General features: G+C 39.4%; 1 protein-coding gene across 1 annotated transcript; it reads right to left on the bottom strand.

Moving 5' to 3' along the window:
* Positions 1 to 1,193: 1,193 nt before the first annotated feature.
* Positions 1,194 to 14,515, bottom strand: LOC109874348 (LIM/homeobox protein Lhx3-like). The gene is made up of 6 exons (XM_020466217.2): positions 13,950 to 14,515; positions 6,122 to 6,293; positions 5,710 to 5,912; positions 4,222 to 4,373; positions 2,835 to 3,006; positions 1,194 to 2,475 (listed from the first exon to the last, which is right to left on the bottom strand). Exons 1-6 carry the CDS (start codon positions 14,017 to 14,019, stop codon positions 2,045 to 2,047), a joined length of 1,200 nt encoding a protein of 399 aa, XP_020321806.1. The 5' UTR covers positions 14,020 to 14,515; the 3' UTR covers positions 1,194 to 2,044.
* Between the last annotated feature and the right edge of the window lie 1,598 nt (positions 14,516 to 16,113).

Here is a 16,113-nt window from a genome sequence, read left to right as displayed (position 1 = left end):
CTGGGCACGCTGATTGGTCCGTGGGTGGTGGGATCTTCTGTCACGATCGTTTGTATAAAAGGACCAAGGTGCAGCGTGATTACAGTTCCACATAATTTATTGAAGTGAAACTATAAAACAAAACAATAAAGAATAACGAAATGTGACGACAATAGAGTGCTGACATACAACTACCCATAAACAAGATCCCACAACAAACAGGTGGGAAAAGGCTGCCTAAATATGATCCCCAATCTGAGACAACGATAGACAGCTGCCTCTGATTGGGAACCATACCAAGCCAACCTAGAAATAAAGAAACTAGAATGCCCACCCTAGTCACACCCCGACCTAACCAAAATAGAGAATAAAGGATCTCTACGGTAAAGGGCGTGACAGATGCTGTTGGTTGAACTTTCCCTCCTAAATCTAAAATGTTACTAATATTTAGGACGTCTTAGGTTATGAAGCTATAGCTAAGTAAACTCCAGAGTTGTTCATGATCAGGTCTCCTGGAACACGTTGCAAATTGCTTGAAGATGGCGAAAGGGTCCATCAGATACAGATTGATGGGCTTTATCAGGGTGAGGATGGTTTTTAATGTGTTGTATGTGATGCTATGCACAGATAAAACCGCAATGCAAGTCTTTGTCACTGGGAGAACAAATGTAAGAAATTGACGTCACACAGACGCATATACGCAGCTCACATACACCACAGTTTAATCTATTTAATTGAACCCGACTTTGAATAAGTAAACAAATGGGGAAATTTACAGGGGGCATTCGATCCCTCCTAAGCTAATTGATTTAAGATTTTTATCCCGTAGGGGCATTTGGGCAAACAAGGCATGGTTATCTCTAAATCGACATGTTGCCCCTCAGTCTGCATCAAATTTCTGCACTAAAGAGCCGTTGAACTCTTGATACGGCTTTGGTAATTAGCCAGATGGCCAATCTGCAGACACAGCCAGATCTCCAGATCTGCTTTTCTCCTGCAGTATCTGTATTCTGATAATAGATCAATGTAATTAATACTCCAGGAAAATTAGGGATGAATATTGGAGATAGTCCACCACCCCAATTACCCTAGCTTCTGTTAGTGTTTTGCAGAATTAAGGTGTGCATAAAACACTTTTATAAAACATTCTAACATAGAAGAGAACCTACGATACAGCCCATAGTCAATACAATACAATAAAATAAAGATGTGATGCAAGAGCCATTGGTCAGTTTGGATTTAGCTGACACATTTATTAAAGACCTGTATCACTTAATCATCATCATCATCATCATCATCATCATCATCAGAGAGAATAAATAAGACATAAAACATCTTCCACATAAACAAACACATACACCAGCCTGGGTTTCAGCATGCCCAGGTAGCTCAGAATGAAAAGAACAAGATGCATCTGAAAACACACAAATGCATAGAAGTAATTGCACCTCTAGTTATCGGTGGGAGGCGACATCTACAACCTGTCTAGATCCCTGGCTGTCAATGTACAAAGTACTAATATCTGTGGTATTCATAGTGTCGAAGGGGTTGTATAAAAATAAAGTCTCCACAATGATAAACTGTAATATGTATATATATATAGACATTTGGCAACAACCAGACATGTAAAGACTCTGACTTTAACCAAAACCTGCAAAAAACAGAGAGAAGAATAAGGTGGAAAGGATTGGGGTAGAGTCTATCACAATCCAATTGGGCAAAAGTTGAAATTTGTTATGTTGTCAAAAAGATAGCATTCATAACAGGCCAGCACGCCATGATTCTCAGTCTGGTTCTCTATGAGGAATGGAGTGTGTGAGTTCCAAGTGCTGCCATTCATACTTTTTGATGGCCCAATCCTTCCTTCCAGTCCACTCAGATGAGGAGAAATGAAAAAGATTGACAGTTAATTGATAGAGACAGATGGAGTGATCCAAGAAGGGTGGAAGACAGCAACCGTCCGACCCGGTCTCTCTGTTTCACAGGTCATGTGTGACTGTCTCTTTCCAGTTTGTGACACACACCTTTGAGTCCTTAGACCACGTTGACCAATCAACCCAGCAAATCAAAACTGTCCGTGGTCCACTTCATCCAACCAGGAAGCTGGGCTCGCTGGGAAGTCTGGGTAGCCCCCACTGCTGCCAGTAGACAGATCCGAGCTGGGGCCGTTAGCGCCACCCAACACTCCTCTCATGCCTGGGTTCAGCCCCGGGGCCCCGCCTTGGGTCATGATGGACAGGCCAGAGTCAGGGTAGACCAGGCTGGAGATGGGGGGCTGGTGCCTGGGCAGGGACTGAAGCGAGCCTGGGGACTGGGGTAGGCCGTAAGGGCTGCTGGAGCGGATGTTGTGGTACTGGTCCTGGGACTGGAGGACTCCATGCTCTAGGGGGAAGGGGCCGTGGCTGCTCTCCTGGCGGCCCCCCATGGCCAGGGACGACTCGCTCAGGCCACTGTAGATGCCGTTGGAGTGGCTGAGCTCCGACATGGGTGGCTCATCTGGAACATAAGGGAGGACACTTAGTCAGGGTGTGGCATTATGGAAGTGCTTATTCCATTTCCTGCTAATATTAGTTTGATTCTGGTCAACAATTTCCCTCAATGGAATTATTTGGGTAAATATAGGTTTCATTCAAATTTGAATGGGAATAAACCAAAATGTGTGGTTTAGAAATTGGCTATGTCCATTTCCGCCATGCACTTTAGGGGAAAATAAATAATTTCAAGAAGGCATTTGTATTATAATTGTGATAATAACATTTCTCCTAATTCCTCAAATAGGAGCTTAAAGGCTGCTGTCTGTAGATTCCTGTGAATATATCATCTCAGATGTCTGTCTGTTTGTTTTCTCATCCTACCTGTAAAGGAAACCTCAGCGTCGCTGTCCATGCCCTCCTCCTGGATGCTGTCCTTGTCTGATTTTGAACTGCCTCGCGACCTCTTCATGTTGCGGAAGTACTGTCCCCACCTCTGTCTGCCTGCATCCTTCTTCAGCCTCTTCTCTTTTGCTCGCCTGTTCTGAAACCACACCTGGAGGACAAAGGAGGTGTTTGGTACATATTGGTTTTGTTTTATTTATTTTAGGTATATAATTGGGAAGTTTCCTGTTGAAGGCAGATCCTCTAAATAAGCCTTCTCCTACAATACAAATAGATTTCTTAAAATTTGAAATATATAATTTAGTGTTACATTTACAGAAGAGTAGGCTATACACAAGTAGTCAGTTTTAAAACATGTGTTTTGTTTTGAACTGCATTTTTCGTTCATAGACTATAGGACATATCAGTCCTGGTGCCAAATTCCATTCTACTTACTGGACCATTCCGGACATCATTTTTCCTGACTCTTTCTTCAGTGAAACTGCTATGCTTTTAAGTGGTCAGGTAGAGCACATTAACATTAAAACAAAATTAATTTTCAAGGACTGTCTAGGAAGCATGTCGCCTCTTCTTTAACTCAACTGGGAGATTAAAACAGTGGGGCAGAACACTAATGTTGGGACCAACATGCCCTGAGATTTATCACGCTAATTAACTTTGCGACAGCTACAAGTTGTCCTTAACCCTGGGAGCAGACAGGTTGCATGTTACCTTCTCACTGGGATCTACTAACCCAGAGTTGATTTTAATTATTCAAATTTCACTATGGCCAAGTTCTAAATTTGAGCTGTAAACGTGTGTGATATAATTTGAAAACATTTGTATTTTATTTTTAAGAGACACTTATGATTGACGAACCATTCAATGTAAGCACATATTTTGTTGTTTACAATCCACATCATGCAAAGCCTAATGTAATTCAACCAGGTAAAAATGTTCCTCCTTTCTCTCCTACATATAGGCAAGGCCTATATTCATTAGTGATATGCAGCCGAAGTGAACTCTCTTAACCCCCATTTCCCCTTCCGTGAATAATGAAGCGCGATAGTGGCTTCCGCGTACCTACTTTAAGTGTCCTTGCAAATAAACAATATATATGACCATATTCAACCACAGTAGGGATCTTTCACGGACAGACAATATGCCAAGCTCTCTCTTAGCATTGTTAACGAGCTCGCGCTTACAGTTCTGACTTTCAAGTGTGTGGACTTCATTTTAATCCATCTCATCGTAAATTCTAACCATTCAAACCCACTGGGAGGCCATTTCAAGCAGTATTTCAATGGAATCGCATGCATGTCCTTAAATAATAATAAAATAAGGAGGCTAATGAAATGGTCTATAGTGGAGGGGAATGGATAGTTACCTGAACAACCCGCATATCTAGACCGGTTTCTGACGATAGCTGTTCTCGTACGTGGCGGGCAGGTTTTGGAGAGTTGTTGTAAGCGTTTTTCAGGGTCTCGAGCTGTTTGGCGGTGATAGTCGTTCGTGGCCTTTTCGCTGTTGAGTCTGCCTCTGAAAATAAAAGACACACAATGTACGCCAGACCTGACACAAAAATGTACCCCATTAGGCCTACTTTATGCAAAAAGTCTTAACCTTAGATTCCAAGGGTAAATAGGCTATTTATAGATATTCAGGTTCAGCCATTGAAAAGTACAAGTGACATACCAGAACTGATAAAAATGTATTGTAGAAAACAATGGAAAGACAAGTAAACTTCATAACTTCCTTTTCTGACTTATTACTTTCAATAAGCCTAATTAAACCCAAATAAATACTAACTATTAAACAAAAAGCCTACGAACAAAAACATATGCAAGACCATCCTACAAGTGGGCAAATACCGAAGTAACGAGGCCCTCTCATTATCCAAATAGACGTGTGTGGTTTTCCATGAAAACTCATCTAAACTCAAAACTCAATGGGTAAATCAGCGGTTGGTTTAGTCAGTAAATTCACACAAACAGATGGGGAAGATAAAACTTGAGTAACACGAACTACTCACAAAGAAAATGTTGGCCTACCCTTGCTGGATTTCATTGAGTTAAAACAGATTCTCTGAGGTCAGTTGTACTAAATTTAGCATGCAATAAATAAGCATTTTTATTTAAAAAGTATTCATTTCAAATTAGGTGGGGAAAAAAATGTCATTGTAAAACATTTTGTTTTCCCAAAAAGACGTTTGTGGTAGAAAACATGCCCATTTTGGCCATAGCATTTGACATCATTACATCAGCCAATTTAAATGATTTTACTTGAAATTGGAGGCCTTATTGTAGCCTATGAGATAGTTTAGCAAAACATGGTCACCAGCGCTTTAAACACCTTTTAAACAAACCTCCTCAATAGTCTGTTGTGCAGATGAGGCTGAATCTAATCTTCTTAGTCACTGTCGGTCTGCTAATAAAATAAAACAGAAAGAACTACGTTTTCTCTCTTCACTGCAATTGGATAGGCTGTATCCATATTGCTATCGATTGGGATGCGGGATACGACGCAATTAGCGCAGGTGGGTCAAGTGTTTATGGGTGACCTCATAGTCTTGTAGATCAAGTTCACAGCTCCAAGCAGTTGCTCAATAAAAGGTCAATGGATCAAATAAGTAAAACATTACATAACTTATTCGGTGATGCGTGCGTGATAGATAATAGGTTAAGTCATTTTTCTCGTTATTTAGCAGACATAAATGAAGATGTGGGCATTGTAGGATATACGCATTCTTTGATATGGCTGAAATATCAATGACAGTGGATACATGCTTAATTACCCGTTAGGTCTAGGCACTCTGATCTTGGGGACACTAATTAGGTGTGATAAAGGTATGTTCAGGTATGCCGTGACCTCTCACCTCTCTGTTTAGCGGTTTCGTAGTCAGCCTTGCACACGAGTCTGCTGTCCTCCATCAAGTAGTACTCGTCACCTGTCGCGAGCTGCCTTTTGCACACGATGCACGCGAAGCAGTGCAGGTGGTACACGAAATCCTGCGCTCTCCTCACCACTTGCGTCGGCGGAATACCTTGCTGACATGCGGCACATTTGGTCCCAAATCTCCTTTTAGGAAATAAGAAGGTTATCATCAATACATTGACAAGTGAGTGTTTCATCACATTCACAACCTCAAAATAAAATGCAGACCGTGTGATTCTATCGAATAATTAGGCTTGTTTTCCATTAAATATTAGGCTACACACCTGAAATATTTTCAATCATTTGTCTTTCATTAAAGAATATATAGTTCATGGCGTATTTCTTGCACCCACTTAAAAAAGTCTTCTTTGCAGTAGACTCTATCTTCCCGGCTGAAGCACTTGTCCGCTAGTTGGGATTGGCAGTCACTGCATTTCAGGCACTTGCTGTGCCAATGGCGGTCCAGCACTTTGAGGATGAAGCGGTCCACGATGTGTTGATTACAGCCCGCGCATACAGGAATCTCTGAAGGGGAGAAGACAGGATGACCATGAAGCCATCTTGAATTAAAACACAGCTTAAGAGATCATTTAGCATTTGGTGGTCAAATAGTTTATGACTCAAACATAGCTAAGCCTATTCATACTATTGTCAAATGTAGACATTTGTTAATGCATTTTATTTAGAATATACTTACTTATGATAATATCTAAATAAAGACACTAATTCGATACAAATAATTTAAATGTTTTGTTAATACTTAATATTCTGAGATCCGCGACAAATGACTTTAATTCAATTAATTACAGCTGAGTAATGAATTACTAAACCTAATTGTAATGACGTAGTAGTCTAATGATAGGGGCCTATGCCATGCCCTCACAACGAAACACACAATAGGCCTACATTATTTTAAATTGCTTAATTGAAAAAAAAGTGTACTGGTAAAATAATACATGAAAGTGATCTTAGACCTATTCACATTGCTGCAAAATTGAAAACACATTCATTTTTTTATTTTTAAATTGGCCTATTTTTTTCCACGTTAAGCATACATTTACATTACTTGTTTTATAGTTGACAGTACTAAACTTCACATGTATACATTTGCATCAAAAGGGGTGAGTCAATAGAAACTAATGGGAAAATCCCAATGCAGTCTATTTCAGGGCAAATATGAGACAGTTTTGTCACTGATCTATACTATATATCTATACTATATCTATACTATTGTATATGGTTTATTTTCATCGATAGCCTATATATTGTCACATAGTTGAGAATTGAAGAGTTTAATTACAAAACGCTCTATATCCATTTTCAGAAATGTTGGTAAATTAGCTTTTATTATTTAAATAAATGATGAAAGAGATTGGTGTGTTTTTTCACTATCTAATGATGGTATGGAGGTTGTTCAATGACAGACATGTTTTTGTTTCAAATCTATTACTTGATGGTTTAACAATTTCAGAGACAAATAATCATGCTTTTTTTCTCTCAAAATGCTATATATCCGCCTCATGCTCAGAGAAATGAGCAGTAGTGTTAGATTTTCCACAGTCAAATGTAACAAATAACTACATTTTTAATAAAGAAATGTACAAATGATACATTTGTGACATGAATATTTAATATATTTTTTGAATTCAATACAGTAATATGTGATCTGTATGTTAAACATTTACATTTGACATTTTTGTCATTTAGCAGATGCTATTATCCAGAGCACGTAGATTCATCTTGAGATAGCTAGGTGAGACAACCGCATACCACAGTCAAATATGCAGGATACGAACATTCCATTCCAGCTAAACAATGGATATATATCGTTTTACAAAAAATACATTTCCATACACATTAAAACTCGATGAATAACACATCGCAGAACAGTATTATTTTACATATACATGAAGATGAAGGTACCCATTAGCAATTATTTCTGATGAAAAAACACATTTGATAAACTGGTGGATATAGCGTTTTTGGAAATAAACTCTTCAACTGTTATCTATTAAATTAAAAATATGTAAGCCTAATACAATAATCCGGTTGAATGAAAAGCATAAATGCATTGCCGATGTCACATGTGCTGACTGAGAAAACATCACCAAAAGGAGTGGATTTAAGTTTACGAAGGTGTTGTGGACTCATTATTGATGTATAAATGTAGGGACACAATTATTTCAGTAGTATCAGATGTAAGTAAATACACTCTGCTATCTATAAATTACAGCCATTCATTTGTTTTTGTCATCCTCGCCATCACCATAATTTTTTGCCATAACCCAGAAATGACAGTAAACGCCAATGGTTATTTTGTTCCTCCCATGATTATTGAAACCTGGCAACATACGTTACCCTTTTCCACGTGTGGGTGCCAGATGTACAGCAATACAAAAGGTCACACACAGTTGAAATCCAACCAGTAAAGCCATCTCACTGGGCACTGACGTAAATTAAGTTGGTTCAACGTAATTAAATTGAAATGACGTGAAAACAACGTTAATTCAACCAGTGTGTGCCCAGTGGAATAGCATCGAATATCTATTGGCTGATTGAGTTATTATGGGTTTGATCTGTTGAGTTAATGAAGAAGACATCAAAAAGTACCCTCTTACTATCACTCCTCAAAAAAAGTGAAACAAACATTCTTACTTTGCATGGTAACCCGCTGATCCAAGTCCAGACCAGAAACGACAGTGGATCCCGGAAAACTCTCTCTCTCTAATCCTTTCTCTATCTCTCCCGGTTTCCCTTCTAGTTCTTGCGACCATGGGCTATTCTATTCCTATCCCTCTGTTTGAGGTTACAACAGACGCATGGGTCCCTCTCTCTTTAAAACACTGGTCCATTTGTTCCCACTAAAGAATCACTAGGGATAATAAAAAGGAAAGAAAAAAACAAGCCCTCTGCAGCGACACTGGTCAAATCCCCTTCTGTATGCTCAGCCGCCCAATCAACGCTGGCCCAAAGGCTGCTCATGAGGTTTTACTTTACATCCGGTTTCCAAATCACGTAGAAGCAGGCCCGCTTCACAGAGTGGGGAAGGATGGTTTCGTTAAATTAAACGAGACCACAGCTAAATTTGATCCACGGTTCGCACACTGAATTGTTGTCAATATTCCCGCATTCGATTAGCAAAACACCATCCAAGCCTTTCCCATCAAACATGTTTTACGCATGAAATTACGCTGAAAATGCACACTTGCAGACAGAGGATCAGGTGAAATGTGTTTTGATGTCAGATTTAGCTTGAGTCACAAAGCTAAATGCTACACGTTGTGTGTTCAGTAGGCCTATTTACATGGTTTTATTGACCATTTAGGGATGCTGATGATACCGTGCAAATTATCACATTGCCACATAATTAATAGAAATAGTTTCAGGTAGGCCTATATGCTGCAAGAAGCCTATTTGCTCTAGAATTATTATAAGCAATAAGACACGGCAGGATATGTAGGAATGATGAACCCGTCCTTCCATATGGCCACATTTGGGGCGGCAGGGTAGCCTAGTGGTTAGAGCGTTGGACTAGTAACCGAAAGGTTGCAAGTTCAAATCCCCGAGCTGACAAGGTACAAATGTGTCGTTCATTGAAAATAAGAATTTGTTCTTAACTGACTTGCCTAGTAAAATAAAGGTAAAAAAATGTGATTGCTTTATCATTCATAATTTACACATGACATTGAACCATACCAATCGAGAACCAACGTACAGCTAATAGTCAGCTCGTGTCTTCATCAAGTTCAGGATTAGCTCTAATTTATATAATTAACTAAACATAAATAAACATAATATGACAATTTACAGGCCATTGAACTTTTGGGAATAAGCATGGCCTTCGTCAAGACAACACAATGCATGAAATGAAAATGGCCCTCTTTCAGCAAAGAATGTCATCACAACAAGCAACTTATTATTAAACTATCAACAAACGCTTGTCGAGTGAAATTGCATCACTGGCAACTTAAATACGTTTTGAGATGTTATCACTCGGCTTTATTATTTATTCAAAAGTTCAAGCACTTCGTGTTTCATCCGTCCAAGGAATCGCATTCCTGTTGTTCGTTTGTGGGCAATTTATGAAAAATTAATGGACCATTTTTTTCCGGCCAAGAGCAAGCAATGCAAAACAGCGAGGAAGCCACGTCATGAACAGGTGCATCAAATTCATTATTAATTCAATAGGTTCTGTAAAACTAGAATACGCTGCCTTGTCTCACGCAACAATCAAAGGGTGTCTTGCTTACCAATAATATAACCTGTAGCCTATATGTCTGCCCATGAAAGCCAATTCAATCCCTAGAAATTGCAGTAATATTTATAAAAATGTCGTTAACAAGTTAACCTCGTATACATATGTGTCACATAATGGGCCGATTGATACATAGGCACAGTTGGTACAATCTAAACCATCCCCCCCAAAACGCAAACATATCTTTAAGCATTTAAGACAATAATGTTCTGATATTTTGTAAAATATCAGACACGTTTTTTAAAGTTCAGGTAGGCCTCCGCACTACAGCAAACAAAGAAAGTAGGAGGGATGCTTGACAACAGAAGGTCTTTAATATCCTTAACACATATGCAATGAATGGAGAAATTGCAACCCGATTAAAACTGTGCGTCCAAATGTAAAAACTTGTTTTGTGGTGTTCAGGAGCAAAAAGATAAGACATATGCCTATGTAATTTCATAGATTCACCGTTTTTAGCCTTAATCCTTCGTCATACAGATTTAGCCCTAATCCATTGTAATACAGGCGACAGGAGAGAAAAGTATAAACAAATTAAAGGGATGTAACCACTGTTTCGGCTAACCACTAACTAGTCTAAAAGAGATGTTGTGTGGAGCGAATTGTGCATGCAAGAATAATGTTATTTTTGGACATATGCATGTAGGAAAAACAAGCATTTAATTGCAGTTACTATACAAATATTCAGAAATGTAAAATAGGGAAGTATAACGATCGAAATATTCGATTAACGTTATATTTTGTATTCGCGTTATAGAAATAAGCTTGTGCTATACATGAAGGTGTTGGAACGTAATAAAACAACATCCCTTATTCTGAGTTGTATAAACAGCGACAACAAATGATTGATTAAATATCTAGGCCTAACTATTGTAATGTGCAAACCAGGCAGATTCGATTTAACACAAATCCCACTGAGCACAGACGTCAATTCAACGTCTATTCCACCCTGGTTCAACGTCATTTAATTGAAATGACGTGAAAACAACGTTGAATCAACCAGTATGTGCCCAATGGGATGGAATCACATGTGGTGCCCTGTTGAATACCTCCGTAGGTCTTCGCTCTGCGCCAGCAAGGCAAACAGAATCTCCATGTTATTCGGTGCTCCTTTTGGAGAATTCCGTTCATTATGTCCATCCATTGCTCATGATCTCCTCACACGATAACGACAAACTAATGTATGTATGTGTTCTAGGCCTTTCGCTCACATTGGGATTTTATGCAGTATATCAGGAATACAAAAAAAATCAGTGTGGTTGCATGCGATCGAGTTTGCTTTATCATACAGTGTGTTGTCCGCTGTGGAGGATTACGCAACGCAGTTTCCCCAGCGACTGGCCTGTTAAAGCAGGGAGATAGCAGTTCATCACCTAGCAGCAACTTGGAGAGAGGTGCGAGTACCAAGTACTCGTCGGAAGAAAAAATTAACTTCATGGCGCAAGATGACATTTGACTACGGTTTCGACTATGTTGGTGTGTTAAGTTGGTGCATACAGGCGATGCCATTTGAAATGTCATTTTATTGCACGAAGCTCTTACTTGACCATTAGGCTATAGCTGGTTCACTTATACATTTTTTTGCATGATCTTATGAACATACATTTTCACAGCACGAGTAGTAGGTCTAAGAGGCTTTAATTGGAACTTTTGAAAGCCATTTACGCACGTTTCTCTAAGACCGTGTGTAGGCCTATTTCAAATCAAATCACGGCCATATAGTAGGGCAGGCTACACAAATTATCAAATGCAAACGAAAATGGAGCCTGGATCAGACGAAAATATTCCTTTACCAAAGTTAATGTTATTGTCACGATCGTCGTATTGAGGAGACCAAAGCGCAGCGTGTTGTGAATGCATACTTTAATGAACGGACGAAAAAACACGAAGTACACTAAAACAAAACAAACAAACTAACAAGACGACCGTGCCCGCTAAAGAAACTGAGTGCTAACAAGCAACATAACATAGACAATAACCCACGAACCACAATACAAAACAGGCTACCTAAATATGGTTCCCAATCAGAACCATATCAGGCCAAAACACATAGAAACAGACTAACTAGACATGCAACATAGAATGCCCACTCATATCACACCCTGACCAAACAAAACATAGAAACAAACAACGCAAATAATGGTCAGAGTGTGACAGTTATATTTCATTGGTTTAATTTAATTATAAGTAATATTTGATATTTGGGATGTTTCTGATATTATATCAACCATCCCACGCATGGTATCTTATCAACTCAAAAGCAAAAAAGAGAAAATCTTCCCAAAATGTAATCGTAATAACAATACAATTAGTTTAAAAAAAAGAAGCCACATCTACCATTTCCATCACGTCGTTAAACCTGGCTGGCGAATGACACGCACACACACACACACACACACACACACACACACACACACACACACACACACACACACACACACACACACACACACACACACACACACACACACACACACACACACACACACACACACACACACACACACACACACACACACACACACACACACACACACATACACAGAGCAACACAAACACCATATCTTAGGCCTATAGCCTATTCTGACTTCACTAAGACAGCTGTTTACTTAGGGAAGAGATTGGCCCTTCAATAACATGTTGATCGAAGCAACACTCGGATGCATTTTATTGACACTGATCTCAGCCGCAAAAGGGCGCCTTGGGAAATCACGACTAGTGCCATGGCCGCGTGGACCCCTGATGAATCTAAAATCAATGCCCCATTTGCCTGTATTTTCAGAGTATATGAAACACAGTTGGTGAAAGGTGTGGGATGCTTCAGTGGTCCCTCTTACTTGTCAGCTTTATAATATTTTGTATCTCCTATTGATCGCTCACTTTTGAGGGGCTAGGCGACAGTAATTGCGTTAGCATGAGCGATGCTCTACGATCAACAAAATAGTCCGTGAGAAAGAGCAGTCATGGCCAAGTGTTTTCGTAAATATATGATTGTTGCTTTTATTTCTAAAACCATTGCCAATCTATTGATTTTGATTTATTAATGCAATAACCCACACATAAGCCTTATTCGTTCCCCCCCATTACGCACGGCAAAATAAGATATTTGGTGGCATACACCTCCTTTATTTTATTCCTAATATACAAACAGAAAGTAGGTACCGCACCTGTCGAAGGGAACCTGACACTTGTTGAGCATTTTGCCCAGGTTGACGACTAGGGAGGGCGGGGGACGGCCTGTGTGCAGCCGGGCTGTTGCATTGTCGCGTTACACAGGCATTGCAAAAGCGCTCTGGTGGTCTCCAGTGACAGCAATGAGCGATGGTGTACAATGACAGCACGCGCATAACATCTGTTGATATGATTCCCAACAATACAGCTCATTACGTGTTCATAACGTCTCCCGCTGGCAGGGAAACGGAAACAAAATATTTAATATCCAACCTCGAAAGTGTATGAATACCCAGTGAAATGTTGTTCAAATGGATAGTGGACACATTGCCATGCGCCAAAATGATGAAATCCATTCGATGTGTGTAGCCTAGAAATGTATCTATTTTCACAACTTCTCGCGTCTCGAAAGCGAAAGCACTCACCTGTAACACTTCTTCGTGCATATAGGCCTAATAGTGATTTGTTAAACTGTTTAACTGCTGATGATAGGGTGTGCTGTGAAATACAACGGGCTATTTCATGCCTGTTTGGATCCTTTCAGGAAAACTTTGAGCTGCAGGCGGAGCCCCCGCTGTGCTGATTTGTTGTGGAGGCTAACTAGATATTTCGTAGCTAATTGAAACCCATTAACAGATCACAGGTGACTAAACCGCGTCAAATAGACACACTAGTAGCCTACATTTCCACATGAAGTTGTATAAAAGCTCGATCATATGTGCAAAAGACTCCAAACAAGAAAGCGGACTGCTTACCTTGACCTGCGCTGTATCGGGAGAAATTCCCGGGATTTTGACAACTCGATCCAGGATGTTCTAGCAACATTCTGAGCAGTGATGCTTTTCAGCTCAGATAAACATAAAGTCAATGGGCGGTTGAGTGAGATATACCGAGGAATGGAAAGCAAGAAGGGCGACTGCTGAGTTTAATGATAAAAGAGCTTATTAGGAAAAAATAAAAACAAAAACGCAAGATCCTATTTGTTTATCCTTTGAGAGTCACAAAAATAACGCGATTGACGTTTATAAAAGTACATTTTTCTAAGAGGCTAAAGTAGTGTATGCCTGTCGACCTTGTCTCTCTCTTCGTCGGTCCCCGTGCAAGGAAACTTAAAAATGCAGCAACTTGCTGTTTGAGTCCGTGTGTTGGTCGACAGGAGGTAGAGAGAGGGGTGGGGTGGGTGGCCATTACCAGCGTCAGCTGACCTCACGATTGGACAAGTGTTCGTTTTTAGAAAAACAAAAGTACAGCTCGAGTCGAGATGCCGAGCGTCGCGCGTGGAGAAATATGCACTGTCCACCGTGCTGAAAAGGGGAGTTTCTGTATGTGAGCGAGGCCGAAGGCTTGAGTAGTGTATGCCCCCCCTCCCACACGCACACTCCGCTGTTCAACCCCCCCCCCCCCCCCCCCCTTCTCCTCACTTCGCTCCTTATCCATCTAGAGGTACACGTGTCATTTCATCCTGCAAAATAGGGAAATGGGCGATTCTTCGATACATTGTTGTCATGAGTTTTCATTCTCGTGCCCCTCTTTTGTTCGGCCAAGAATATACCGTAGCCTAACAACAGAGACAAGTGGACGGAGCGTCATTGTTCCATCTTGCTGTTGTGTTTCTATTCAGATTGGCCATACTATCTGTGGCGAACTACCAGCATGCATTTTCCTTATTTACTGCATGACCTGAAGAAGACGCCAATGGTATTCGAACACTTGTTAGCAAATGTAGATGTTTTGGCAAGGGCATTTCGTTGCAATCTGATTGTAATGTAGCCTACAGGTCTACATTTGTGTTTTTAGGAGTTGTACCACATTTCTGAAATATTGTTGGCTACTATAACCAACATATCGGATATCCTGTAATTGTATTTATATTCGAACCTAATAGCAACTTTCAATTACAATTCTAACCAATTTCAATGACAAAAACATTGAAATTGTATATTTTGTAATATAGGCTACACGCCTAATAACAATGACTATTGCAACAACAAACAGTAAATACAAACATGTATTTACTTAATATTTAGCCTAGATTAAAATACTTAATTACAAACAAATAAAAAATGGAATAATTTCATGATTCTTTTTCTTTCTCAGACTCTGTAACAGTTAATCTGACAAAGTGATGACGTCATCCTACAGCTTTGATTTGATTTCAGCTGCATAGCAGGCTTACTCACCAGTAGATCTGAGCCAATTACGTCATTACTTCATTCATTATTTTTTCTACAGGACAATTATAAACTTAAAAACATCACATAATATTCTATCTATCTATATCTATCTATCTATCTATCTATCTATCTATCTATCTATCTATCTATCTATCTATCCTATCTATCTATCTATCTATCTATCTATCTATCTATCTATCTATCTATCTATCTATCTATCTATCTATCTATCTATCTATCTATCTATCTATCTATCTATCTATCTATCTATCTATCTATCTATCTATCTATCTATCTATCTATCTATCTATCTATCTATCTATCTATCTATCTATCTATCTATCTATCTATCTATCTATCTATCTATCTATCTATCTATCTATCTATCTATCTATCTATCTATCTATCTATCCATCCATCCATCCATCCATCCATCCATCCATCCATCCATCCATCCTATAAGCCTGGCTGTAAATATATATGTATATATATATTTTTTTACTGTATATCCATTTTTCTATAGGTTAATGGATGAATGGAACAGGTTGTTGTGTTCTACAGTAATCCCCAGTCAACAAATCAGCCTGACCTCTTTATGTAGATTAAGGAAAAACGCCAGTGAATCTGGAAGGAGCCATACACTAACTAGGATCCTATATATAACGTTGCCTCAAAGGAACTTATAGGAAAACAGCATAACAAAAGAAATGAACCTTTATGCCATACAGACTGTTTTTCTTCTCCT

This window comes from Oncorhynchus kisutch, linkage group LG29 (assembly GCF_002021735.2).
Source record: "Oncorhynchus kisutch isolate 150728-3 linkage group LG29, Okis_V2, whole genome shotgun sequence".
NCBI classification, from domain to species: Eukaryota; Metazoa; Chordata; class Actinopteri; order Salmoniformes; family Salmonidae; genus Oncorhynchus; species Oncorhynchus kisutch.
Note: the sequence above shows the minus strand (reverse complement) of the source record. Positions and strands in the feature narration are given on the sequence as shown.

Excerpts from the sequence above, each read along its gene's own strand:
- LOC109874348 (XM_020466217.2), bottom strand. The coding sequence starts at position 14,019 with ATGTTGCTAGAACATCCTGGATCGAGTTGTCAAAATCCCGGGAATTTC. Across the intron at positions 4,374-5,709 it reads CGAAACCGCTAAACAGAGAG|AGGCAGACTCAACAGCGAAA; the intron begins GTGAGAGGTCAC and ends TTTTATTTTCAG. Across the intron at positions 2,476-2,834 it reads CGCTGAGGTTTCCTTTACAG|ATGAGCCACCCATGTCGGAG; the intron begins GTAGGATGAGAA and ends CTTATGTTCCAG.